This window comes from Abramis brama (assembly GCF_963993115.1).
Source record: "Abramis brama genome assembly, chromosome: 22".
NCBI lineage: Eukaryota > Metazoa > Chordata > Actinopteri > Cypriniformes > Leuciscidae > Abramis > Abramis brama.
This window is the reverse complement of record NC_139984.1, coordinates 24,596,286-24,622,398: the sequence shown is the minus strand read 5'-3', so window position 1 is coordinate 24,622,398 and position 26,113 is coordinate 24,596,286. Positions and strand designations below refer to the sequence as shown.

The 26,113-nt window shown below is 37.7% G+C and overlaps 2 protein-coding genes across 3 annotated transcripts; both read left to right on the top strand.

Annotated features, from left to right (window-relative positions):
* The first annotated feature begins 104 nt into the window (after positions 1-104).
* tfcp2 (transcription factor CP2) lies at positions 105-13,637 on the top strand. Of its 2 annotated transcripts, XM_084098497.1 has the most exons (17): positions 105-406; positions 747-950; positions 1,634-1,785; positions 2,345-2,421; positions 2,649-2,754; positions 2,942-3,048; positions 4,360-4,512; positions 4,645-4,755; positions 6,792-6,880; positions 7,150-7,198; positions 8,856-8,897; positions 9,174-9,267; positions 9,522-9,612; positions 10,379-10,485; positions 10,905-11,047; positions 12,163-12,214; positions 12,324-13,637. In XM_084098497.1, the coding sequence occupies exons 2-17, from the start codon at positions 829-831 to the stop codon at positions 12,359-12,361; spliced, it is 1,533 nt and encodes a 510-aa protein (XP_083954623.1). In that variant the 5' UTR covers positions 105-406; positions 747-828; the 3' UTR covers positions 12,362-13,637. The 2 variants fall into 2 exon arrangements, with proteins under 2 accessions (XP_083954623.1, XP_083954624.1); XM_084098498.1 differs by lacking the exon at positions 8,856-8,897 and having other exon boundaries at positions 112-406.
* Positions 13,638-14,545: 908 nt separating this feature from the next.
* On the top strand, positions 14,546-25,889 carry csrnp2 (cysteine-serine-rich nuclear protein 2). Its single transcript, XM_084098496.1, has 5 exons — positions 14,546-15,181; positions 20,559-20,728; positions 21,878-22,140; positions 22,241-22,537; positions 22,866-25,889. Exons 2-5 carry the CDS (start codon positions 20,572-20,574, stop codon positions 23,715-23,717), a joined length of 1,569 nt encoding a protein of 522 aa, XP_083954622.1. The 5' UTR covers positions 14,546-15,181; positions 20,559-20,571; the 3' UTR covers positions 23,718-25,889.
* The last annotated feature ends 224 nt before the right edge of the window (positions 25,890-26,113 follow it).

The window sequence follows — 26,113 nt, the reverse complement described above, 5'->3', positions numbered from 1 at the left end:
TTTCGCCATATTTCTTCATTATAAATTTCGCTTAGAAAAACACGCGTAGAAAGGCCGTTGCAATGCGCCTCCAGGGCGACTGAGGCCGCTAATGCTCTTGAGCCGGTCGCTGTTCCAGCAGTTAGTGAGGGAGAGTACTGCGGATATTACGGCAATTTCTACAGAGTAGAAGAGATAAACAAACATGTTATATTATACATAAGACATTTATTCAAACAAAACTCAATCTGATAAATTATCTTCGAATTGTTCGCAGCGTCGTCACTTTTTGGAGCGACCGGTGAAGGAAATTAATCTGTCTTCTTTCGAGCAAAACGAAGTTGTCTTGCCAAAAGAAGGACGATGGGTGGGAAAATGGCGTGAAACGATGAGCTTTACAACATTCTTTATCTGACTGCTGTCAGAGGTAATTTACACGCTTACAATGCCATATATGATAACGCAAACACTTTATTTTTTAAGTTTTTCCCGCCAACTGACTGGTTTAATGTAATAAACGTGTTCGTCATGTGTAGGGTTTGTTAGTACTTCTGAATTTAGTGATTTTGGGGATTTGTGCTGCAATGTTCTGTCTTAAGCGTTATATTTAATCTAGTAATAATAAATAATACTTAAAAGATTTTTCTTGAACTTGAAATCAACTTATTTTCCAGTTAAGAATGAATATTTATTTATTTTTACCATGTAATAAAACTAAGTATATATGACCCACGTAATCCATTAACCCCCTCTGTTTCTTTTGACAGGCGTCTGTGATCACCCAAAGGGAGACTGTCAGGACTGTGATTCATTTGTTCCTTAGTTCACTTGAATTGGAGGTCTAAAGTCATGGCTTGGGCTCTAAAACTACCTCTGGCCGATGAGGTGATTGAGTCTGGTCTGGTCCAGGACTTTGATGCCAGTCTGTCAGGGATCGGGCAAGAACTTGGTGCTGGTGCATACAGCATGAGGTGAGTTTGTTTAGGGATGCTTAGATTGTTTTTGGTGTGTCCTGAGACCTGTATGGTTTGATAAATGTCATTTTTTTGTTGAATTATAGCTCTTTAAAAGACTGTTAATGTTCAGCTTATATGTGTTTTTATCTTATTTTACTTGCCTACTATGTCTATGCCAACAACTTCTGCTGTTCACATGTCACTCCGGGCTGTTTAAAATGTGTCTGACCTTCTATAAAGGTCTATAATTATCTTGTGTCATCTTACATGACTGATGTGCAGAAAAACCATTTAGAAAACTACAGGTCTATTTGTGGCGAGGTTATCGTGTGTGTATGCTTTGATGAGGTGTTTTATCCCACATTTGGGGTTTCAAGTGTTTTTTTAACATGGAGAAACAAACTGACAAATCGCATGAAAAATAAAAGTATCATTTTTTTAATTTGATTTAAATGGTTAAAGTAAAATGGATTGCCCCGTTGAGAGGTAGAAAGATTCACTGTCTAGCCTCATGATCTGGTCTCCAGGTAACGAAATAGCTGTCTGCTATAAACCACATGTTCCAGTTCTGCTCTGCCATCTGTGATGATTTACTCTTAGATGTTTGAGTAGCATTAGGAATGTGCTTCTTGGGCTTGTCTGAAATGTCCAAATCCATAAATTTGTCCATTTTCCCCCTTTCTCTTGTTGTTTTCTAGTGATGTGCTAGCTCTCCCCATCTTTAAGCAGGAGGAGTCAAATTTACCTCCAGAAAGCGACAATAAGATCCTTCCCTTCCAGTACGTACTGTGTGCCGCCACCTCTCCTGCTGTCAAGCTACATGATGAGACACTCACCTACCTCAATCAAGGTCTGTTCAGCAACACTGGCTGAAGAATGTCTGAACTTTCCTTCAATTCTGCTGTGTTTGAAATAGCTTTAGGTTGTCAATATAAATCTGTTAATACACAGAACTTCTAAAATTCTTAATAGTTTATTAAAACAAACAAATTAAAAGATTAAAGAGCTAGTTCCTCTGGAGACTTGGAAAATACATTACTGTTGAAAAATTTGGGGTCAATAAGGTTTTTTTTTGGTAACACTTTACAGTAAGGTCAATTAGTTAAAGCATTAAATAACAGTGAGTAATACATTTGTTACAGTATTTATTCATCTTTGATAACACAGTATCCATCCCAATTCACTTTCTTCGTATGAAAAAAACTGTTCTGTTTAAGTCAAATTATTTATTTGTTATTTCTTTCATGCATGATATGTAAGAGCTTCTAACCTTAAATTATGATCCAATGTTTCCATAAACTATTCAATTCAATTCTGTATTGTACAGAGGGAAGCATAAAAAGCAGAGTAACAAGAGATGTAAACTGTTTTTACTGGTATTGCTATAAACTTTTTCCCACCGGCTGCAGGACAGTCTTATGAGATTCGAATGCTGGACAATCGGAAGATGGGAGAGCTTCCTGAGATCAGTGGGAAAATGGTAAAGGTGAGGATTTGCAGTCTGTTCTTTCTTATCCCTCATAATTCATGCTTCCCACATACAGGATTATACTCGCATCAAGGCTGGATCTCATTAGCTGTTGAAAATCCTTTAAGTGTTCAGGTTAATCTCACTGTATTATATCAGAAGAGGGCCTGATGAATCATATGCGTTTCTTGTGACTATCTGTGGTTGATCTCAACTGTTATTTTTCTTGTGGTTACTCCCTGCAGAGTATTATCCGTGTTGTGTTTCACGACCGCCGGCTTCAGTACACTGAACACCAGCAGCTAGAGGGCTGGCGCTGGAATAGACCGGGAGACAGAATCCTTGATTTAGGTAAATACTATAACCGATGACTCCGCAGAAAGTGAAAGATCAGATTATAACCACTCCCCAGTAAGATAATAATAAACAGATTGTGAGTAATTGTCACTCAAATATAAATTAACTACCAATAAATCAATGTTGTGGATATGTAGGAATTTATTATACATTAATAACATGCTTGCACTGAAATCCACAGATATCCCAATGTCGGTAGGGGTGGTCGATCCCAGGGCAAACCCTACACAGCTCAACACTGTGGAGTTCCTCTGGGACCCCTCGAAAAGGACCTCTGTGTTTATTCAGGTATCATAGACTGCTTTTGCTGACCTCAAGAACAACTCTCCCAGACACTGTCAGTGGAGCCTTAAAAATCCAAAGATGAGGTTTGATCTGTGTCTTTATTGTGCTTTTATTTAATTTTTTTCAATTTGTTTTAGCCTTCCATACACAATCTATGTACTTTGTCAATGCCAATTTAAAGGGTTAGTTCACCCAAAAATGAAAATTCTGTCAGTAATTACTCACCCTCATGTTGTTCCAACCGCGTAAGACCTTCGTTCATCTTCGGAACACAAATTAAGATATTTTTGATGAAATCTGAGTGCTGGATCACTTCTCCATAGGCTGCTAGGTGACCGAAACTTGCTGGCCCAGAAAAGTTATTAAAGAGATCGTTAATATAGTCCAAGTGACTACAGTGGCTTAATCTTAAGTATATCAAGCGACGAGAATACTTTTTGTGCGCACAAACAAACAAAAATAACGACTTTATTCCACTATTCATTTCCTTCTCTCTGGGCCTCTAGTTGGTTCACGTAGTGTTTTTGCGCTGCGCGTCTGTGTTACACGTCACCACGTAGGCTCACTATTGGCCGACGCTGGTCATGTGTGTGATGCGTGATGACGTGTAACACAGACGCGCAGCGCAAAAACACTACGTGAACCAACTAGAGGCCCAGAGAGAAGGAAATGAATAGTGGAATAAAGTCGTTATTTTTGTTTGTTTGTGCGCACAAAAAGTATTCTCGTCGCTTGATATACTTAAGATTAAGCCACTGTAGTCACTTGGACTATATTAACGATCTCTTTAATAACTTTTCTGGGCCAGCAAGTTTCGGTCACCTAGCAGCCTATGGAGAAGTGATCCAGCACTCAGATTTCATCAAAAATATCTTAATTTGTGTTCCGAAGATGAACGAAGGTCTTACGCGGTTGGAACAACATGAGGGTGAGTAATTACTGACAGGATTTTAATTTTTGGGTGAACTAACCCTTTAACTTAGACTTCCTTATTAGGATGGACTTTAACCATCTTAAAGGGATAGTTCACTTAAAAAATTAAAATTCTGTCATCATTTACAAACCTGCACATGACCATGACATTCCAAACCTGCATGACTTTCTTTCTTTTCTGTGGAACACAAAAGTAGATATTTTGAGGAACCTTTCATCAATTTTTATCCATACAATGGAAGTTTGTATGGTGCAAAGCAACACTGCATCCCATTGACTTTAATTGTATGCTGTGGACAATTTTCTTTTTGTTGTTGACAATTTTCAAATATGTTTTTTAAATATTATTCACTGTTACTCATTATTTTCCTGCTTGTTTAGGTCCATTGTATCAGCACAGAGTTCACGATGCGTAAGCATGGAGGAGAGAAGGGAGTGCCGTTCCGCGTTCAAATCGACACTTTCAAGGAGAACGAGGCCGGGGAGTACACTGAGCACCAGCACTCCGCCAGCTGCCAAATCAAAGTTTTTAAGGTGGGCTGAGGCCTGCGCTGATAAACATTTACAATGTGACATCAGTGCAGCATCATTTTTGTGTAACCTTACTACCGAAACAGGATCTTCTTAAAAATTTCAATGCAAATACTTGGTATTTTTTGTGTTTAGCCTAAAGGTGCTGACAGAAAGCAGAAAACAGACCGAGAAAAAATGGAGAAACGAGCACCGCAGGAAAAGGAGAAATACCAGCCTTCATATGAAACCACAATTCTCACTGAGGTGTGTATCTGCTGCCTTGGAAAGCATGGGTTGTCATGAATATTTAAATTTAAATACATTTGTCTCTCTAATATTACAGATTTTAATTTAATATTTGTATAATATTATAATAATTGTTTAATTATAATATATATATATTAATCAAATTAATTATTGCATTTGTCTCTAATAGCTAGAGATAAATTAATACACTCACCAGCAATTTTATTAGGTACACCTATTCGACTGCTCGTTAATGCAAATATATATCAGCCAGTCAGTCACATGAAAATGACTTGTTTATGCCAGAGGTTGGAGGAGAATGGCCAGACTAGTTTGTACTGATTTTGTGAAGAAAAAGTACATACTTTTGAGTGTGTATCAGAGGAGTAGGCAAGCTTTGGGACACAATACTTCGTCATAATTGCGTCTTTAACGGACAGCTCTGACGCTTAGTTACATGCATCCTGTCACTGTTTAAACTGCCCTGTCAATCATCTTGTCCCACTTAAAATCCTCCACATTCAATTTAATTTAATTTCCTACAGTTTCGGAGAGAAATGTAGTAGCACGTTGATCTGTCAGTCGTGGTTCTTTCATGCGGAGACTGTCCTCATTTGTTTGCAATTTACATAATGATGCATTTAAAAGTTAATGACCAAACGTATCTTTACAAAAATTCACGATGCTGTTGCAGATGAAATATAATGTGGATAACATTGAATAAATATATTTTCGTCAGGTTAGATACTGATTGTTAATCACTCAAACACTTTTATCTAAACCTCTCTACTTAACTGTAGGACTCACACATTTTTACAATTTTTATTTGTAGTTCAAATCGAAACCTTGCCCAACGTGCAATGTGTTGTGGGCAATATAAGACTGGATTGGATTCTAAACCACCAGGGTCTCTTTGGAAAACTCATTTCAACATACTACAATTTTGGGACACACAAATTCTATTTTTGAATACTATTTAGGATGGATAATATGCGAATTTGGACGCAGCAAGTAACTCAGATATTGAGCGTTACAACCGAGGTGGGCAGAAGAGCATCTCTGAGCACACAACACGTCGAACCTTGAAGCAGAGGAGCTACAGCAGCAGAAGACACACCGGTGCCACTCCAGTCAGATAAGAAGAGCAAACTGAGGTTACAATTCACACGGGCTCTCCACAATTGGACAATAGAAGATTGGAAATATATTGCCCGGTCTGATGAGTCTCAATTCCTACAGCGACATTCAGATGGTAGGGTCAGAATTTGGTGTAAACACCAAAAGCATGGATTTATCCTGCCTTGTATCAAGGGTTCAGGCTGATGCTGGTGGTGTAATGGTGTGGGGGATATTTTCTTGACTATTGTTGCCTACCATGTCCATTCCTTTATGACCACAGTGTACCCATCCTTCTGATGGCTACTTTCAGCAGGATAATGCGCTGTAACGAAGTATGTTGTTATGGGAAGGAGGAGGTGGGAACCGGCGAACATTTAACAAACTTTAATAATCATAAAATAAACAAACAACAAAACGGAAGTAATGGTGGCAGTAATGGCGGACGACTGCCACACACACATAAACAAACCATAACATAATAGTCCAGGCCTGGTCCTCTCTCGTCCTTCACTGTCGTCGCTCCTCCTCTTATGCTTCCGTTCATGCCTCCGTTCTTGCACGCCCTGCTTGCAACACGCGCCATATCACAAAGCTCAAATCATCTCAAACTGGTTTCTTAAACATAACAATAAGTTCACTATACTCAAATGGCCTCCACAGTCACCAGATTTCAATCCAACAGAGCACCTTTGGGATGTGGTGGAACGAGACAAATCTGCAGCTACTACGTAATTCTATCATGTCAATATGGACCAAAATCTCTGATTACCTTTTTCCAACTGCAAATGTCTCCAAAGGAAAAATTTGTCCACATGTTATTATCTAATAAGATAACGTTATTAATCTGTTCATTTTACATCTTTTATACCCATTTCCTTCATCCCTTTCTTGTTCAATATTTTCATGATATTGTTGTTTTTTGTGTGTATATCCAGTGCTCTCCATGGCCTGAGGCTACATATGTCAACAACTCCCCATCACCAGGTTTCAATAGCTCCCACAACAGCTTTTCTGTGAACGAAGGGTAGGAAACATTGATCGTCATTTTCTGAGCTTTATAAATATTCCTTAGTCAATTTAGACAACACTTGCAAAGAAAATGCATTGCTAATAACCCTTTTTACTACAGTAGTATGACATATGACTGAGCAAAAAAGGATACTGAATGAGAAAAAAAGAGCAATTTATTATATATTGTTAAAAGGCTAAGGAGACATTTGTCTTCCTTGGAATAACATGCACTGATTTACTTTCATGTGTGGCCATCTAATGGCTTATGGTTTTTTCTTGCAGAAATGGTTCACCCAATCACCAACCAGAGCCTGTCGTACAGTTAGCAGATGTGAGTGTGTATCTGTTCTCTTCACCCATCTTCTCTCATATGTGAGATTCACTGCTCTCAATGGCATAATGTAACATTCATTAAACGTTTCTAGTGACATTCTGTCCATATATGTTCATTGAGATATGCTAGACAAACTGCGTAGCACTTTGACTGAGACTTAGTCTTTGATCGATTCATCCCAATGTTCTCTTGTGTGTTTCTTCTCTTACAACATTTCTGCATTCTACATGCTCTCATTTGAATGCTATATTATGATTGAACAAGCATTGATTCATAACTGATCATACTATCTTTACTAGTCAAGTAGTTGAGCTGTATTGGGAATGGAATGGTCAATAGCTTCTCTTCAGTATAATGTGTGTGTTTGTTTGTTTGTTTGTGTGTGTGTGTGTGTGGCATGCTCCATGCTTCCATGTACATTTAATAATGTCAGGAGAACTGCAATAGTGCATCAAAACCCCTTTGTTTTTATTCATTGTTGCAGCTGCTATTATCAGTCCTGTAAAATACTTTTTTGTTGTTGTTGCTTTTGCATGTTCATTAGCACATTTCATAGGATGTATTGGCCTTTGTAGCTTTTTTGTTTTTTGATAGAACTATATAATACAGTATATGGGTGGGCAGCATGACCAATATGTTACATCTAGTTTTTCTGCTGGAAATTCGATCAATTTGTTTGTAGGTACTAATGCAAAGTACCTTTTTGCCATTTTATTTTTATTTTTTTTAGTTGTGGGGAATTTTTTAAGCTTGCCACAGATAAACCATGACATGACATTATTTAACCATTGCACAGTATATATGTCATATTGCCCAGCCCCTATATGTATATGTATTTTTTAATAAATAATATATAAACTGCTGTTTGGTTTGGGCTTAGTAAGATTTTTTTTTAAAGAAATTAATACATTTATTCAGCAAGGATGCATTACATTGATCAAAAGTGCTGGTAAATACATTAGAAAGGATTTGTATATTTTTTTTAACTTTCTTTTCATCAAAGAATCCTCAGAAAAAAAGTATTATGGTTTCCACAAAATATTTAAGCAGCACAAGTGTTTTCAACATTGATCATAATAAGAAATGTTTCTTGAGCAGCAAATCAGCATATCAGAATGATTTCTGAAGGATCATGTGACACTGAAGAGGACTGGAGTAATGATGCTGAAAATTCAGCTTTGCATCACAGGAATAAATTACTTTAAAATATATTAAAATAGAAATTATTATTATAACTTCTACTTCTAACTTCTATTTTTGATTAAATAAATGCATTCTTGGTGAGCTTAAGCATAAGATACTTCTTAAAAAAAAAAAAAAAAAAAATCTTGCCGACCCCAAATTTTTGAACAGTAGTATATACAGACACCAAATTGGATGTAAAAGTACTTGTACAGGTTGATCTGGATAATCAATAATTCATTGGTTTGATTTGATTGTTTGTTGTAACTAATAGACTTTTAAAATGACTCCAAACATTACATAATTTTTGCATTCGTTTATAGGCTGATGTTATTTGAGGTTTTAGCCCATTGTTTTTTTTGTTTCGTTCGTAACATATAAGCCCCGTTAGTCACCACATACTTCCTCATAACAAGATTACACTCCAGACAAATCTGAGATTTTAAAACTGAGAGACCGTTCTGCCTTACAGTTGTCGTGCCACCTACTTACAAGAGACAGTGAAAGCAATCAGGTACATGAATTTATTTGCTAATATGAATATGTTGAAATGTTTATTTGCCATAGGGAAAACTTGGTTGTGTACAAAGGATTTTAAGTTGCTAAATCTGTTGATGAACTCGTATAGAAGAACATTTGAAGTGGGTTCAACTAAGGCCAGACAGTTTAAGGGGGTGTGTCTGACTTCAGTGGAGGGATTGTTCAATGGAAAAACAGACAAATTATGATCAGATTATGGTCAGTGTGCTAAGGCCTATTTTGTCCTTTCTCTTTGCCCCCGAACAAACAGAATCTGTTGCCCACGGCAACGCCACAGGAAGCACAGCAGTGGCTCCATAGAAACCGTTTTTCGCCATTCTGCCGCCTCTTCTCAAACTTCTCGGGTAAAGGGACGATCGGGCTTACATAAGTGTGCATCACATTCCATACAGCTCTCACATCAGGCTTTGCTCTCTCAGCAACCATACAGTGCCACACCGGTCTTTATATCACTCTCATTCAGATAACACATGCTCTCCAATCTCATTCTCTCATCATAATGTGTTCAGAAAGATATGCCTCTTTATTCCATATTACTTTAGTATAGTATGACAAAATCCTAGTGTGAATGTGTCAACTGTCCTTTGACATCTCTCAGGTGCCGATCTGCTAAAATTGACCCGAGAGGATGTCATCCAGATCTGTGGACCTGCTGATGGCATTCGACTATTTAACGCACTCAAAGGGCGGTAAGTGTCTGTTATCTGTGTACATCTATATGTACAATACACTCTTTTGGTCAACAAGGCTGCATTTATTTAACCCTCTGGTGCTCTTTAGGTCATTTTTGACTAAAACATTTGACATTTATGTATTTTTTTCAAAGGGTTTTTTTTTACTTTTTTTTTTTTTTTTTAAACAAATTGGTAATTTTTGACCGACACGAACGAACAACACCAGAGGGTTAATCAAAATAGTAATATTGTGAAATGTTATTATACTTTTTAAATGACCTTAAATACAATGTAATTTATTCCTATGATGTCAAAGCTGAATTTTCAGCATCCATTACTCCAGTCTTCAGTGTCACATGATCCTTCATAGAGTAGAAATCATTATAATATGTTTATTTGCTGCTTCTTATTATTATCAATGTTGAAACGTTGTGCTGCTTAATATTTTTGTATAAACTGTAATCATTTTTTTTCAGGATTCTTTGATGACTATAAAGTTAATATTTTAAAAGAACAGCCTTTTTTTAAAATAGAAAATTTCTGTTACAATGTAAAAGTCTTTACTGTCACTTTTAATCAATTTAATAAATCTTTTCTGAATAAAAACATTAATCTTTCTTTCTTTTTTCTTTTTTTTTTTTTAAGTACCCCAAGCTTTTGAACAGTAGACTATTTCAGCATTCAGTTTCCATGTTTTGTTATTTCCTAGGCTGTTGATGTTTACATAATATAAACTGACAATTATATATTAACTGTGTATGTATATTATGTTCTTGTTCAGGGTGGTCCGTCCACGGCTCACCATCTATGTGTGCCAGGAGTCCCAACAGGGTCGTGAACAGCACCAGAAACACGAGAATGGAGACGGGACTAGCAACACTTTTTTCGGTAAGTTTGACATCAACTAGATCAAAAGAAAGATGAAACGAAATGTGATTATATTATTATTATATCAAGTTATTGTAGGAATTAAATGTTAGGCTGTGGAATTGGGTAATCATTTTTCCCTTACCTGCATGGTCTGGTTATGTCAGCAAAATAGAAAAGCTTTTTAGAGGTGGCAATGTTTTTTTGCTTTATAATAATGTGCACTTATGCGCAATATGACCTGGGACATAGTAAATGGGGTCAAATAACCAAAGAAAATATATAGGGTCAGTATTGATTTCATGTTGTTAGGTGTTTTAAAATTTTCCAGATTTGTGATAGCTTGTATCCTATCTTATTTGAATGTTTGCTTTTCTTTCTTTTTTTTCTATGCAGCGATTTGTTGATTAGGGTCTCATGTTTCTTTACCCCCATCTTAGTGTATCATGCTATCTATCTGGAGGAGTTAACAGCTGTGGAACTGACAGAGAAGTTGGCTCAGCTCTTCAGCATCTCTCCACGCCAGATCAGTCAGATCTTCAAGCAGGGACCCACTGGTATCCATGTGTTAGTCAGTGATGAGGTAATAAGGGCCTCTACAGGCTTTCTTTTTCTTCTCTTATATTTGTTTAGTTTTCTCTAGAAACATTGCCTTCACTTTAGAAGCATGGCATAGATCACTTTTCTGTTGACATTAACCCTATTGCTACTTAATAGAGGGCAAGCTTAAAGCCGTTTTCACGCTTTGTTTCGATTGTTTGGTCAGAAGATGCATTGCAAGAGCTGCTCGCCAAAGGCCATTTCTGCAGAGCTTGCGAATCTGCTGCTGTGCTTGCAGTGCATCAGTCGTCATCAATCCATCATCGATAGCAGTTCATTTCCACAAATAAGAGCAGATTGCTTTCATACCAATTGTGCACCACACTGGAGTGCTCATGTACCGTGTGGACCCAAGTTTGCAAAATGTTCATGCTGACCAAACACACGAAGGTTTGTGCCAAAAGCTCTAGTATGAAAATGGCCTTACTGCAACCCACTTTACTGCTGTCATGTGACATATTTCCAAATTATATTAAGAATTGAACAAGAAAAAGGAGCCAGGACTTGATTTAAAATGTATTATTAATTTAAAAAGTGGGGGTTACTTACCAGACTTGAGCCTGAGGTTTGGATGATGGGGTTGAAAAATAAGAAGGCATGGTGGGTTAAAAATTAAAAACGATTCAATGTTGTTGGAACATGCACAATAAGACCAGGAATGTGTTTTAAAGTAAATGAGGTCAGTTTTGAAGAGTTTAAAAGTGAAAATTCACTATTTTGTAAAGGCATGTTATAGATGCCGTTATGAACATTCATTCATCCATGCATGTTTCTTTTTTTGAGCTCATAATGTTTAATCAAAATGTCAATCTTGGAGGTGAAAACGACAGACTTGTCTCTCTCTTAAACCCCACCCCTCCTCAAATGACTGCAAGCTCATACTCGACTTCATTCTTCAAACTTCATTCTCGAGTGCCACGCCCACAACTCAAAATCCAACAACCGCTACATAGAATCAACATTTTCTTTTCCGATAATCCGTTACACTCAGATGTATGTCACAATATGGAAGAAAAGATGTCGCTACTTCTGTTTAATCGCAACTTTAATTATGCGAGATCTCTTATTCTGACTTAATCTTTGTTCTCATTCAAACAGATGATTCAGAACTTTCAAGATGAGATGTGTTTTGTCCTGGACACAATGAAAGGTATGAGCAAGCCAGTTTCTTTTTAAGCACTGAGAAGTTTTAACCAACGAATCTTTGTTTCCAGGTAACTTCTGTTTTATAACTTTCACTCTTTCAATTGAATTTTCAGCTGAAACAAACGATGGCTATCACATCATTTTGAAATGAAAACAAAGGATAAAGGGGGTGTGAACAGTCCCCTTATGTTTTTCTTAAGATTCAGCCCACAGCCCATTCCCTGCACACTTCCTGGACCTTACTGAAGATCGCTTTGCTTGGAATAGTAATGGAGACGATCATGGGAAAAGGGAAAAAAGGCACCTGACCCATTTTGAAACCCTCACTGTTGTTGTCTATGGAGTGCGTGTTGCCTTTTTCAACCTCTTCCCATTTACAAAAAAAATGAAATTTAGCAAAGAACATATCATAGAATTTCTATTTTATTACCTTTCTTTGCATCAGTTTGTTTTGTTGCTTTTTTAAAGGCAGAAAAAAATAGATTTTGTCTAATGTAATTATGTACTAAGGCCATACCGGCTCAAACGGAGAGAATTGGCTGGCGTTAAATTCAGTGTTATTTGGTGTTGACTGCCTGGATGTCATTCTGTGTGTTTTAGCTGCATATGCTGGAACTCCATGTGAAGTGCAGTCCACGTCTCAATGAATACACGCTTTATAAACAACTCTGTAAAAAGTGGAAAGTTACGTCACAGACGGAGACAGAGATTCCAAGGACGCTTATGAAATTGCATCCACTCATGATGAACGTTGTCAGTACTGTCACCTGTGGAAAAATGGTTTAGCGTATGATCTTGACACGATCACAGATGTTCACATGATCGCAAAATGAAATTCGATCGATAATGCCACCCTACCTTTAATTGACTGAAGCAGTGCTACACAAATCGCTGATGTTCCTCAAGTTAATTGTTAATTATTATTTTTTTAAAGGCTTGTTCAGGTGACTCTTTATGACTGCTGGGCATGATATTACGTTCTGTAGCTTTGATCCCTGATGATTCTTCAGTTGATGCTGCATATGCACGTTATTTTACAGACAGGAGATGAACGGCAGCAAGTGGGCATTATATATGTGTGTCTTATTTTATTTTTTTAACATTGTGCTTAACACCCCTCTCCACTTTTGTTTTTTCATCCTTGTTACATATACTAGAATACTTTTTACAAATTTCTGACTTGCCAGAGAATTATTTTACAGTATAAAAAGAGAGATCATGTTTTACTTTCGTTTTGTTTCCTTTTGGATATGACCACTGATTTACTAATCTTTCAGGTGGGGTAAAGGGGAGAAATATTGCACTGCATGAGAAAAGGTAGCCATGGTTAGTGCTAGATGCAAGCCAGACCAAGATGGTAAATATGCGAGGTATTGTCTGTGACCCTTTACCATGTCATTGCAATGATTAAAATGACCTTGAAACAAGCGGTTTTGTTTTGCATCCTCCATTAACTTTTTCTCACACAATGCTTGACAGAATAGAGTCTATGGCTAAAACCACTGCTAGCAATTTATGGGCATTTATAAGATGAGAATGGCTTCAAAAGACATTGGTTACCTTGGCGAATTTCACAAAAATATATCTTGTAACATTTCACTACAAAATCAATAGAAACAAATTATATTTTCTTTTCTGTATCTCATAAAGAAAAATTAATCTATTTTTTATTCAATTATCTTTTGACAGTAAAAAAGTCAATAACTCCTATAAAATATGGTATTATGTAAATCTGCATAAATGCAGAACAAATATTACTGTGGCGTACAGATAATTATGATTTAATTTTTTTTTGTTTTAGTTTTTTCTCTATTTTTTGCTTAATTGTCAAAATATACCTCAAAATATTAAAACCAGTGATTTTTTTTCTTTTCTTTTGAGTTTGTGGCTGAAATATGAACCTGGCGTGTTCTAAACACACTGAGATTCACCCACCTATATTTTTATATTTTTCATACATTTTTTAGTATCAGTCTCTTGCTAATAGTGCTTGACTAGTTGAGAACGACCCCACTTAGTTTCCATGGAAACCGAGCTGTCAAAAAAAAAAAAAAAAAACGAAGCGAGAACTACAAATAGGCCCAGCTGGACTAGCGTAACTGTCACAGACGAGACGTCTGTTTGAGACAAAATATCCCTTTTATTGTTTTACACGCCTTGTGTCCAAATAAAACCGCCCAGAGAAACAATATCCGTTTTCTTGTCGAGGAAGACAACGGACCTTCCAAAGCTAACAATAGGCTCTTTAGAACTACGTTTCCCGGCAGCCTCTACGCCGGCACGTCGTTGACGTCACAATAAGTATATATGGGTCCCGTGCGGCATTCCTTACTCTATTGTTACATTGTAACAAACCGGGGCAGAAGAGAGGCCCATAGGGTCCTCGGGCCGACAGATACTACACATCATTTTTTGTTTTTTCTTTCCTTCGAGGTGGAAATATAACGTTGCGATTTGTCTAAACATAGCGCAGAACACAACCACCTATCCGGAGGGGAAAAAACCCGAAGCTCGGCTCTATTTGGTCTTTTTGAATGCAGGCATTTTAAAGGATCACCTAGAGATTTTATCTGCATGTATTGGATGCATCTACGCCGGAATTTTTAATTTTTAGTGAATGAGGTTCTTGTCTGTCTTCGTCTGCCCCGTTTTTAATCTTTACAGAGCTTGATCGCAACGTTAAATGCTCGCATAGGCTTCTTGATACACAGACCCCCATTTATAGACCATGTCAAGACTAATATCCATTGTTTACGATGCTTAATTTTTCGTGAATAAACTGATATATTTCCTCATTGGTCTGGCCACTTCGATGGGCTGAAGTCGCTTTTGTCTGTCATTTTGTAACCTTGTGGAAGTCTAAAGCTGAAATAGGCTCCAAATCCCCCCCAAAAAGAGAACCATCCAAATAAAGGAAGCACAGAACGAGCGACAGCTTCGCCGGTTTAAAGGCTCTCTATTTCTGCCCAAGGTAAGTCTATGGGAGAGGTTTTGTGTTTCACTTTTGCCTGTCTTTCCCCTTGCAGCCAAGCCTACGAAGAAAAACGAGGAAAATGGGTTGATCGTTGGACCGGTTGCAACACAGCATGCCATTTTCTGCTCTGTCATAAGACCCTCTGTCTGTCTTTTCCAGTAAAAAATAAAAAATCATGGGACAGATAATTATGTGATGTGTCATCCCAATCATATTGGGTCACACTATGGCAAGTTGTTTTAATATTTAGGCCTATTCCTATAAACTAACCAGTGTCTGTGTTTTACTAGCACTTAATAGATACTAGTATTAGTACTGTTTCATACTCTTTATCTGCCACTAGCATTAATCCAGGTCTGGAAACAATTTTTGCCATTGCGTTCCATAGAAAAATGTGGTTCAGATGTTAACTATTTATCCCAGACTAGTGATCTAATAGATTTGTTGCTGGTACCTATTCATTCGGTACTTATTTCTAAATTACTATTATCTGTACCAGATTTACTAGTAGGCTACATATTTGTTTGACATGTTAACTTACTAGTACCTATTCCAATTGTTACTAGTGACATTTCTTATCTGACACTAGTTACAATTGCTTTTTGGCTATAGTCAACTTGTAGTAAGATGCAGAACTAGTATGATGCAGCTAGAATTAATTGTAATACACACTACATGTCTAATAAATAGGTTCTACATGGAATGGATGCTAACTATGTGGTTATGTGCTAGTACAATTAACATATAAACTATATATTATCCTACCACAGCCTGATGCAGTCACATTTTACAATAAAGTGTTCATATTGCTGGACGTTTACATGTTTTGTAAATGCACATTATTCCTAAAAATAATTAACTGTAGTAACATGGACAATGTAGTGTAAAGTGTGATGTCATATAATAAATCTTCCAGTTTCTGTACTGGTTGACCTCTTTAAAAAACCCAGCTGCTGAGTGTGCATAGAAGTGGTGCATGGATGCATTCACGGAATGGGAATAATGTTTGCATTTTAAGAAACTGCAACGTCACCTGCAGAGTTTGTAAGACGTGATGTTTATGTGTCATATGTCTAGGATGGGCTATTTTAGTGCAGACCAGTCAAACAGATTGGTGTGTAGTCGGTCCTGTTAGGTGATTATTCATGTTTTCTGTCCACCTCAAATAGGCCACAGGATGTGTGTTAGGAGCTCTGCAAACATATTTCAGCTTTGCAGTCGCATCCCTTCTTTTAAACGACCTGTGCTGCATTCAGAAACTAGTTAGTTTGCCTAAACCTGCCTTTCCTTCAGTTATTGGCATCATACTGGAGATGACTTTTCTTTTCTGCTATTTTTCCAGAGATGGAGGAGCTTCCCTGGATGTATGGCATAGAAATTATTACCGCATATCTCCCTGCGGACATCTCTGTGATATGCAAACTATGCATGCCTGTGCATGATGTCCGTTTGTCACTTATTCAATGTGCAATGGGCTACATACATTTGCTGGATGAGGCCCATGTCTAGTGCTCCCATTTTTCTCCATGGTACAGTGGAGTGCTTTTAAAAGCCTCTTTACGCTTACAAATGATCATAACGCAAAAATTGGGAACTAATTACTCCTTTACATATAAAACTATGCACCGATATGAATATTTTGAACGATACCGATAATTCTTTATATTTGAAAGCCAATAACCGATATATTGGCCGATAAATCCAAATTTTTATATCATTTGAGAGCCTGATTACAACAACACCATTAAAAGCCATGTCCCAAGCACACAATTATAATTTTCTTATTATCTTACGTAGCCTATATGACAGACTTGTGCTGTTCATGTTGCACTTAACTGTATTTTCCTTTTTGAAGTGATTTCAATCATATTTCATGCAATAAAAAAAAAAAAATCATGGCGAACACACAACAGCTGAAGGAAATCCATTATTCATCGCTTTGATAAATCGGTCAAATTTTATTATCGGGCCGATAACGATAACATCAAAAATGAACATATACCATATGAACATATACGGTATTGGTATCGCCAATACCGATATGGTGGCCGATATATCGTGCATCCTTATCTAAAACTGTGTTTTACAGTGATGTAACTTGGGTTTAGTGCCCATTTGATCCAGTTTGTTGCATATCTGACTAGTACCTGATGTATAATCAATAGTAAGTCTCAGGTTGCAAGATCAATGCTTTTCAAATGAAGATTATTGGATTATTATAGCCATCATTGTTCCATCCTGCTCAGCCGTTTCTTTACCACTTATTCATTTAGGGTTTAAATGCATATAATCTACCTAAACATCAATTTGTGAATCAGGCAAATGGTGAATGACTCTTCTATGCAGGTTTGGTGCCATTGCAAAGCTTTCCTTTTTCACTGCCTGCCTGCATATGGTGATAATGCTTTACCCAATGTATATGTTAAAACATATGCTTTTAAGACACTGAGTGCACACGATGGTGTCTAATAGAAGTGATGTGTGACTAAGTTTGGCTTAGAGTCTGAAGAGAAATATTGGCATGCTTCACTGAATACACAATAATTGGCAGACGTACTGCATTATTTGCTAGCAGCTTACTTGTAGATCACCACAGATTTTCTGTGCATTTTACTGCATCACCACGGTAGCATTAATTATAAAAGGAACACATGAAAGGGAGGAAACAAGAAATGCTAAACGAGCAAAAAATGGGCTCGTTTAGCATTTCTTGTTTCTATGGATACGGTTCATTCATGAGCAGCGCGCTGTGTGTCAAACACTGATGCATAAAGCAGCATATATTCAATCCTGTTGTTTTTTGCAGCTGTTTTTGATGTTTCAAGGTCTCAACGCATTTTTACCAGCGATAAGGTGGCAGATGTTGGCATGCTTTGATCTTGTATGTGAATTCAAGGCTACCCGGCCTGATTATTAAATTACATTATAAAAATGAATAAGACATTCATATGCCCAAGCTGAGTCAGGCTAATGATATTTCCTTCATAATCAGAATGAATAAAACTAATCCAGTTTTTATGGATTTCACAAATCTGTGTGGGATTAAATCCATTAGGCTGTGAGTTTAATTGTCAGTCATAATTCTTAAGTCATCTTTTTTTCTCCCTTCACATGGAAAAAGCCGACCTTCCTTCAAAGCCACCGCCAAACTGTTCTCATTTAACCCAGTAAAAAGCCACTGACTGTTTAAAAATAGTGTTTAATCATGAAGAAAATCAGGCATGGAGCCACTCAAAGCAGTTGTATTACACAGCTCCCTCGGGCTAAGGAGGTGGTCTGATCAAACGTCCCGACTCAGCCTTGTGTGACCTCACTGGTTTGACTGAACTGGTTTTGTTATCGTCTTGCAAAGGCTTGTTGTTTGTAAGGTTCTACCGGTTTTAATGGAAGTGAAAAGACCCAAAACTTGGATGCAGTTTTTCCATGGCTATTGCTTTGAACCAGTTACCATGGTGATGTTTGCTGGCTTCATGATTTTTAAGCAGGACTTTCATACTGGATGGAGAAAGAGAATGCCAAGGATTAGGTAGCAAAAGAGGTGATATTACATAAGCTACTACTAGATTGTTGTATGTGGCCTTTTTTGGTTGCATTGTATTTTACTTGAAAACAGGGAACAATAGGTCATCATGGGTATCATAATATCAAATCACAGTACATTTCCAACATCTAAATATACACACTTTCCTCAATGGTGTACCGGTATGTACATAACCTATTTTTCCCAATACTTGTTACATTTTTCAAAATTAAGCCTTAAAATAAATGTCTCTCTCCATACAATATATTTAATTTACAATTCCTAGCCCCTGGTCCCTTGTTGGAGGGTCTTCCTGCAACCATTTTCATTTCCTGCTGTTTGCTAAAAGTATCTTTAAAGGGTTTGTTCACCCAAAAAGGTCTATAATTAATTACCCTCATGTCGTTCCAAACCCGGAAGACTTTCATTCATCTTCGGAACACAAATGAAGATCTTTGTAGGGAGTTTGGATGGAAGTGTGAACGCGCTTTGGAGATTAGTATTTTGCACAAACAAAGCACTCATAAAATTTAGGTTAAACCAGTGGAGTCACATAGATTACTTTAATGATGTCTTTACTGCCTTCCTGCGGCTTGAAAGTGGTCGTTGCGTTTCTGTCAATGGGGGGACAGGAAGCTCTCAGATTTCATTAAAAAGATCTTCATTTGTGTTCCGAAGATGAACGAAAGTCATACAGGTTTGGAACGACATAAGGGTGAGTAATTAATGACATAATTTACATTTTTGGGTGAACTAACACTTTAATAAGTATTTATCCTTGTCTAAAACAGTTTCTGGTATTTTCCCTAGATAACATGTAATGAGTGAATGGTCAAACTCTTCTCCTATTATCTTTTCAATTTCAGCCGCTACTTCTTGGCAAATTGTGCCAAATGTATTTTGGGCAGTCCCAAAAACTATGAAAATGATTAGCCATTGAGTTTACACTTTGTTTGGGAGTTATTAAGAATCGTACTAAATTCTTCCATCCTCCAAGATCTTGAGTTTGTAGGATTTGCCTGTATCGCACATAAATCTGTCCAGTTTTCCTCTGTTATTTGAGAGTTAGAATCTTTTCCCCATTTTTGTTTAATGTATTTTGATGAATGGTTCTTGTATACACCCATAGACGCTTGTATACATCCATATAATCTCGAAACCAGCTTTTTGAAAATATAAAATTATTACTTTTAACTTTTTTGTTAAAATAATCTCTAACTTGCAGGTATCTATAGAAATAATGCTTTTCTAGTCCAAATGTGTCTAAAATGACCTGATAATCTGTTGTTTTCCATTGGAGATGACCTAACAGTAAGATGCAGTGCCTCTCCAAACCCACTGTTTAAATCTTTCGTTGCAATTTTATGTGTTATATTTAGTCACTATGACCTCCAGAATTTGGTATTTTTATGTGACCTTTTAATAATTTTATTTTTTATTTTATTTAATAAACTTTTTGAAGAATTACAGTTTTGCTTTAAAAATGTAATAGTTATTATGAAATTATGAAAAAAAAAACCTCAAAACTGTTTTTATTATTTATAATATTTATATTTTTTTTATATTACAATATTAGCTTTTAAGATATCCACCAAATTGATTCACAGAAAATTGTTCCTTGACAGGACTGTGTAGATTTTCAAACAGAAATGAGATGAAATGACAAAGTACAATATATAATCCATCCAGTATTTTAGAATTTATATGAGAAAAAGTGCATTCAAAGGTTAGAAATGCTGCTCTTGCTTTTATACATATCTTACTCTTTTGTCATGGTTGTTCATGTTTGAATTTTGCTAGCAATAGTCTGTCAGTCTGTCTGACAAAGCTTGTACCTTTCTGCAATGCCTCCAGACGCAGTGTTTCCATGGAGACAGTGTCATCTCGCGGCCTGAAGCGCAGATTTGAGGAGGTGGACAGCGGCTCGCCGTGTTCCACACCCAAAGATTCAGATGATGACATCTCCAGCAGTGACAGCGCTGATAGCTGCGACAGTCTCAATGCTCCCTCCAGCTCTCTAACACGTAAGAACACTCAAGTTAGTCTTATGACTTCATTATTATTGCAAAATCCTGGCTATAAGTTATGAGAGCGCTCAAACAATTTCCATGTGTTTTGTTTTGTTCTTCGCCCCTGAGCTACTTTCAGACACCATTTGCACAATTGCAGTGTTCGCAAATCAGAACCATTTCAATGAAAAAGCTTTTGCATTTACTTTGTTTAACACATAGGTACTCTTTACAGAAATCTACTTTTAAAAGGGTCAAGAACTGCTTTAAAAAAAAAAAAATATTTTAAATGATTTTTACATTTAAAAACAAAAAAATCCAAATTTAGTAGTAATATGCTATTTTCTATCCTGTTTTTGGCCCAAAACATTGTTACAAACACTTGTGTGTTGCGACATTGCCGTCCTATCCAATCCAAGATAGTTGGCACTGCATTATCTTTTATTTTTAGTCTCTCTGAAAAGTCTGCGCCGAACAGTCTTGTTTAAAAACAAATTAGAAGTAAAATGAAGCGAACAAATGAACATTGTCTTACTGACACAATCTGGAACTTCGTTAAAAATAAAGTTCATCCACGCTTTCTTAATGTAACTGAGCAATGCAAAACGTCTTGTAATCCTCAGAGGCATCTCTATCGTTTTGTTGCTGTTTGCGTCTCTCATATTAACTAGGCCTACTACATGATATGCGCTTATGAGTTGGTGGCAATAATGTATAAGTAGGTGTTGATCTTCTTCTGCAGAGGTGGTCTTTTGTTGCACTATGACGTAGTAATGCGACAAAATCTGTAATTTTGGCAGCTTGGTTTCAATAAAAACTGTTTTTGGACTAACAAGGAAGTTTTGAGTTCTGAAACTTACAGGATATTTTTATAGTACAATGACCTCTTAAATGTCAAAAGATCAAGGAAAATTGTTTTTCTTAATTTCTTTTTAAGGCCACCTTTGGACTCCGATATATCCTCTATATTCCGTTTCAGAAATATGTCCTACTTGGGTAAATAACATTGTTCCTAAAGCAGCAAGCCTTGAGATGAAAACTTGTTGAACACCATTTTGGCATTAAACACAATATTGTCATTTAAGGAGGCGTAGGTTGAGTACCAAAGCTATATATAGACCGTAACATTATTGTTTACACTTTCTCTTTATTTTGTTTCTGTAGCCCCCTCCATTCTCAGAAGACACAAAGTGTCTTTAGGTCGTAAGCAGGTACGCTTTGATGCGGTGACGGTCTACTACTTCTCCAGAAGGCAGGGCTTCACCAGTGTGCCCAGTCAGGGTGGCAGCTCCCTGGGCATGGCGCGCCATCACTGCGCTATACGACATTACACCCTTGGCGAGTTTGCACGAGAACAAGAGAGCAGCCACAAGCATGTGCTGCGTCAACACTTACGCCAAGAAAAGCTCAATGCTCGCAAGTTAAAGGTTAGTTGTGTGTGGTTGTAGCTGGTTGTAGATTCTGCTTTTGCAGTAGGGCTGCTATTTTGTTTTGATTTTAAGAACTCTTTTACCTGACTTTTCCCAGCTGACACGGAATGGAACTGTAGATTGTCCTGAAGCGGAGTTGCTTACCTTGGACGACATATCCGATGAGGATCTGGACGTTGAGAGCGTGGAGGTGGACGATTGCTTCTTCCTGCAGCCTCTTCCTACCAAGCGGCGCCGGGCACTATTGAGGGCCTCAGGTATTGCCCGTATAGATGCCAGAGAAAAGGCTGATCTGCGTGCCATACGTTTGTCCCGGGAGGAGTGTGGTTGTGACTGCCGCTTCTACTGTGACCCTCGGCACTGCGGCTGCAGTCAGGCTGGAATTAAGTGCCAGGTAGGGCACTTGGTAGTCTCGAAAGTACTTTTTAATATTAAGTAGTGTCCACTTAGCCCACGGGTGTCCCTTCCTGCTCATGTAGGGTCACCCTACTGCAGAATTTAGCTCCAGCACACCTGCATGAAAGTTTCTAGTGAGCTTTAAGACCTTGAGTAACTGGTTCAGGTGTGTTTAATTGGGGCTGGAGATAAACTCTGCTGGAAGGTGCCCCTCTAGAGGCAGGATTCGGAAACCCATGATTTGGACTATTAGTCTATTCAAGTAAAAGGCTAACATTTAATATCAGAAAAAAATCATGCTCTTTCTCCTGTACCTTGTTCCAAAGGTGGATCGGATGTCCTTCCCATGTGGCTGCACCCGTGATGGTTGTGGTAACACCGCCGGCCGCATTGAGTTCAACCCTCTTCGTGTGCGTACTCATTATCTCCACACTGTCATGAAACTTGACCTGGAAAAGAGAATCCTGTTAGGTGTTAGGTCTGGAGAGGACTGTGGGGAAGAGACAGAGTTAGTCTCCTCGCCCTCTCTGTCTCTTTCTCCCTTGGACTCGGATGTGGAAAGCCAAAGTGTTCAGGAGCTGCAAGAGGAGCAGTGCGACAGCCTGGAGCGTGAGAACGAAACGGCCGTGCTTCACCTACAAAGTGCAGAGGAACGAGAAAGGAGACTGGAACAAGAGGAGCAGCAGGTCGAGGAAGAGCAGAACGCCGACCCAACCCTTTGCCTCCTGCAGGGTGCCCTGTCCAGCCAGGCTGGGATGGAGGGCATGGAAGGTGTTGAGGGAGTCCTTCTAGAGGGGCCTTTTCCTGAAGGTGCCACCCTGCTGTGTATTACAGAGAACCATCCAGATGAACAGACCCAGCAGAGGCTGCTCAAAGACCCTTCTTCTGTCCTCTACTATCAGGTAGGCCACGTAGAGACGGCAGCCTTTGAGACGCTCCCAGCAAAAGTAGAGGAGGCGGTGAGTGGAGGTGATGATCCAGAGACGAAGAGCGTTCGGCAAAAACAAGAAACCTGCGGGCAGGATTCGGCCAAGAGCTTGTCTGTCGAAGTACCTCCACCTTTTGAGGATGGTGGCAAAGAACATCTTTGTCCAGAACAGGCCTCAAATGGCGGGGAATGCCTCGAGACGTGCCTGGCACTGGATGAAAAGGCAGTACAACTTCCTCCAGAAGTGTAGAGCCCATCACCTCTGCAGATGTTTTGCACAAGTTAGTAATTAAATTCAAAGAGAGCCTACTCCACACAGTGCGATATCTTACAATTCTGCATAATGTTATTCAATGTTAATGAAACAAGTTACCTTCATGGGTTTGTATCCATTTTAGCTGGAGATAAGCATGTACTGTGTTTGAAGTAGGTTGTCTGTGGTAAAAATGAGTAATTAAAAAGAAAAAAATAGAATAATTTATTTAAGAAAAAATGAAAAAAAGAAACTCAAGAAGAGCAGAGATCCTGATCTGACAAGTGTTGTTTTTTCCAATATGGTATCGGTTCAAAACTTGATACTGGTGGGGAAATGTGGCCTTTATGTCGAGGAGCAAGCATTTTCAGGATTATCCAGCGGCTTCTTATGGCCTTCTAGTTTGTATAGTTTCCAATAGCGCACCCCGACAACTAATTGGCACTGACCAGAGGGTATATGCTAACGCTAAGTTCACGTTTCGTCAGAATTACCGCAGTTATGAGATGACAACTCTGAGCCGTTCATATACTCTGACTCAGTTCTATAGCAATGCTCATAACGCCGAAATGTATCCATGCGCAGCTTTGTTGCTTATGACATAAAAATACTATCTCTTCATTAACTTGGAATGGAATGGAGTTTTAATCAAATTCAGAGGTTCCATCCTCAGAATTACACAAGTTCCCAAAGTTCCTGATTAAAACAATGGGTTTTAATCCTCAGAATTCTGTAATTATGGTAATTCTGCCAGGGCGTGAATGCAACATTAGTAATATGCATATGGCTAATGCTAACGTAGTGCTAATGCTAAGAGAAGGGGTTGCTAATTTTTGATGAGGCTGCTGTTTGTAGCATCCTTCCTGTGAATAGACCCAACAATCCTGGAAATACTTGGTTTTCATGTACTGTACAAGTGTTTTGCTAAGAGCTAGCATGAAGATGAGTGAAAAAGCTGCTTGTTCTCTGTATGCACGTTGAAAACTTGATTCGTTTGAACTTGCTGACGGGGATCAGGAGGATAAATGAATGTGCAAGCCATTTGCACAGCAGTTCTTTACTGATTTATCGTAGTCTTGACCTTACACCGTTTGAAGCTGTAGCCTATCGTCCCAGTTCGTGGACATTTATTTATTTACCACCGCTTTGTATTGTGAGGGCGAGGACAATGTGGTTAATGTTTGAGTACTGTCACTTACAATCATTTTTATTTTATTTTTTTTCAGGAGTGAATGAGATCGTACACATTTATTGCACATCAAGCCTTTAAAGATTACAGAAGAGATTCTAGCTGTAATTTTACTTCAGGTAGAAAGTAAAAATATTGAGTTCTATGTATGGGTGAATATCATAAAAACATGTCCAGGTCACATTTTACTCGAAAATCTAAATAATAAATAAAAACAAGACATTTTACATAACTAAAATAAAGCCTTTTTTAGAACCATAAAGATTTTTGTGTGACTTTTCCACAACAGTTCAGCACATTTTACCTCCAAATTCCATTACTGTAGTGCATCCACGTTTTCATTTTTATTTTGTACATTTTATTACTCTTAATGTTGAATCTCATACTTTAATATACTAATCTTTGGGTACAATGTGATTAATTGACAATGACACAACGCCAAAAAATCTTAATGGTCTTAAAATTGGCTTTACTTTCTATTTTTAAAATGTAATTGCTTATTTTCTTTTGTGCTGAAATATGACTCATGACATGTTGTGTTCAACCTGTAAACCAAGTACTTAAAATCTAAGATCATCTTATACATCATGTAAATCTTTATGTATTGTATGACAAGTCAAGGAAGACTTTGAGGTCTATACTGTAATGTTGACTTAGTTTGTCACACTAGGCCACAGTTTTATATAGTCCTGGTATTTAAGCAACATTACAAGTTAGACTGATTATAATTTTCTGTCAACAGTGCACATCATTTTAAATGTCCAAACCCTCATTTTAACCCTGTGAAGACCATCCTCCTCGTCCTTTTTACCCTTGCTGTTCTTCCCTTTTGCATTTTTAGTCTCCATCCCTCCCACATACCTCTTGTTTTAGAATATGAATAATGTTGATGAAGATTTTTCCTAGATGCTTTCTGTTATAGTTGTTTTAGTTCACTCCTGTTTAATGATAGTTAAAGACAAAGTAATAATTTGAATGGTTATATGAAAAGAAAAAATGGTGTCTTCAAATAGTATAATGAGTTCTGTGATGTTGCTAAATTATTTAAAGAAACCCAAGAAAATGGTCATTTTGCCGCGTGTATGTGTTTGTATGAGTGCCAGAACGATTCTTGCTGATTTGTGCGATGAACCAATGTTTGTGAGTGCAGTATGGGTTCTTCATATTTCAAAAGGTGCTCTTATTTTAGTTGCCTCACATTCAT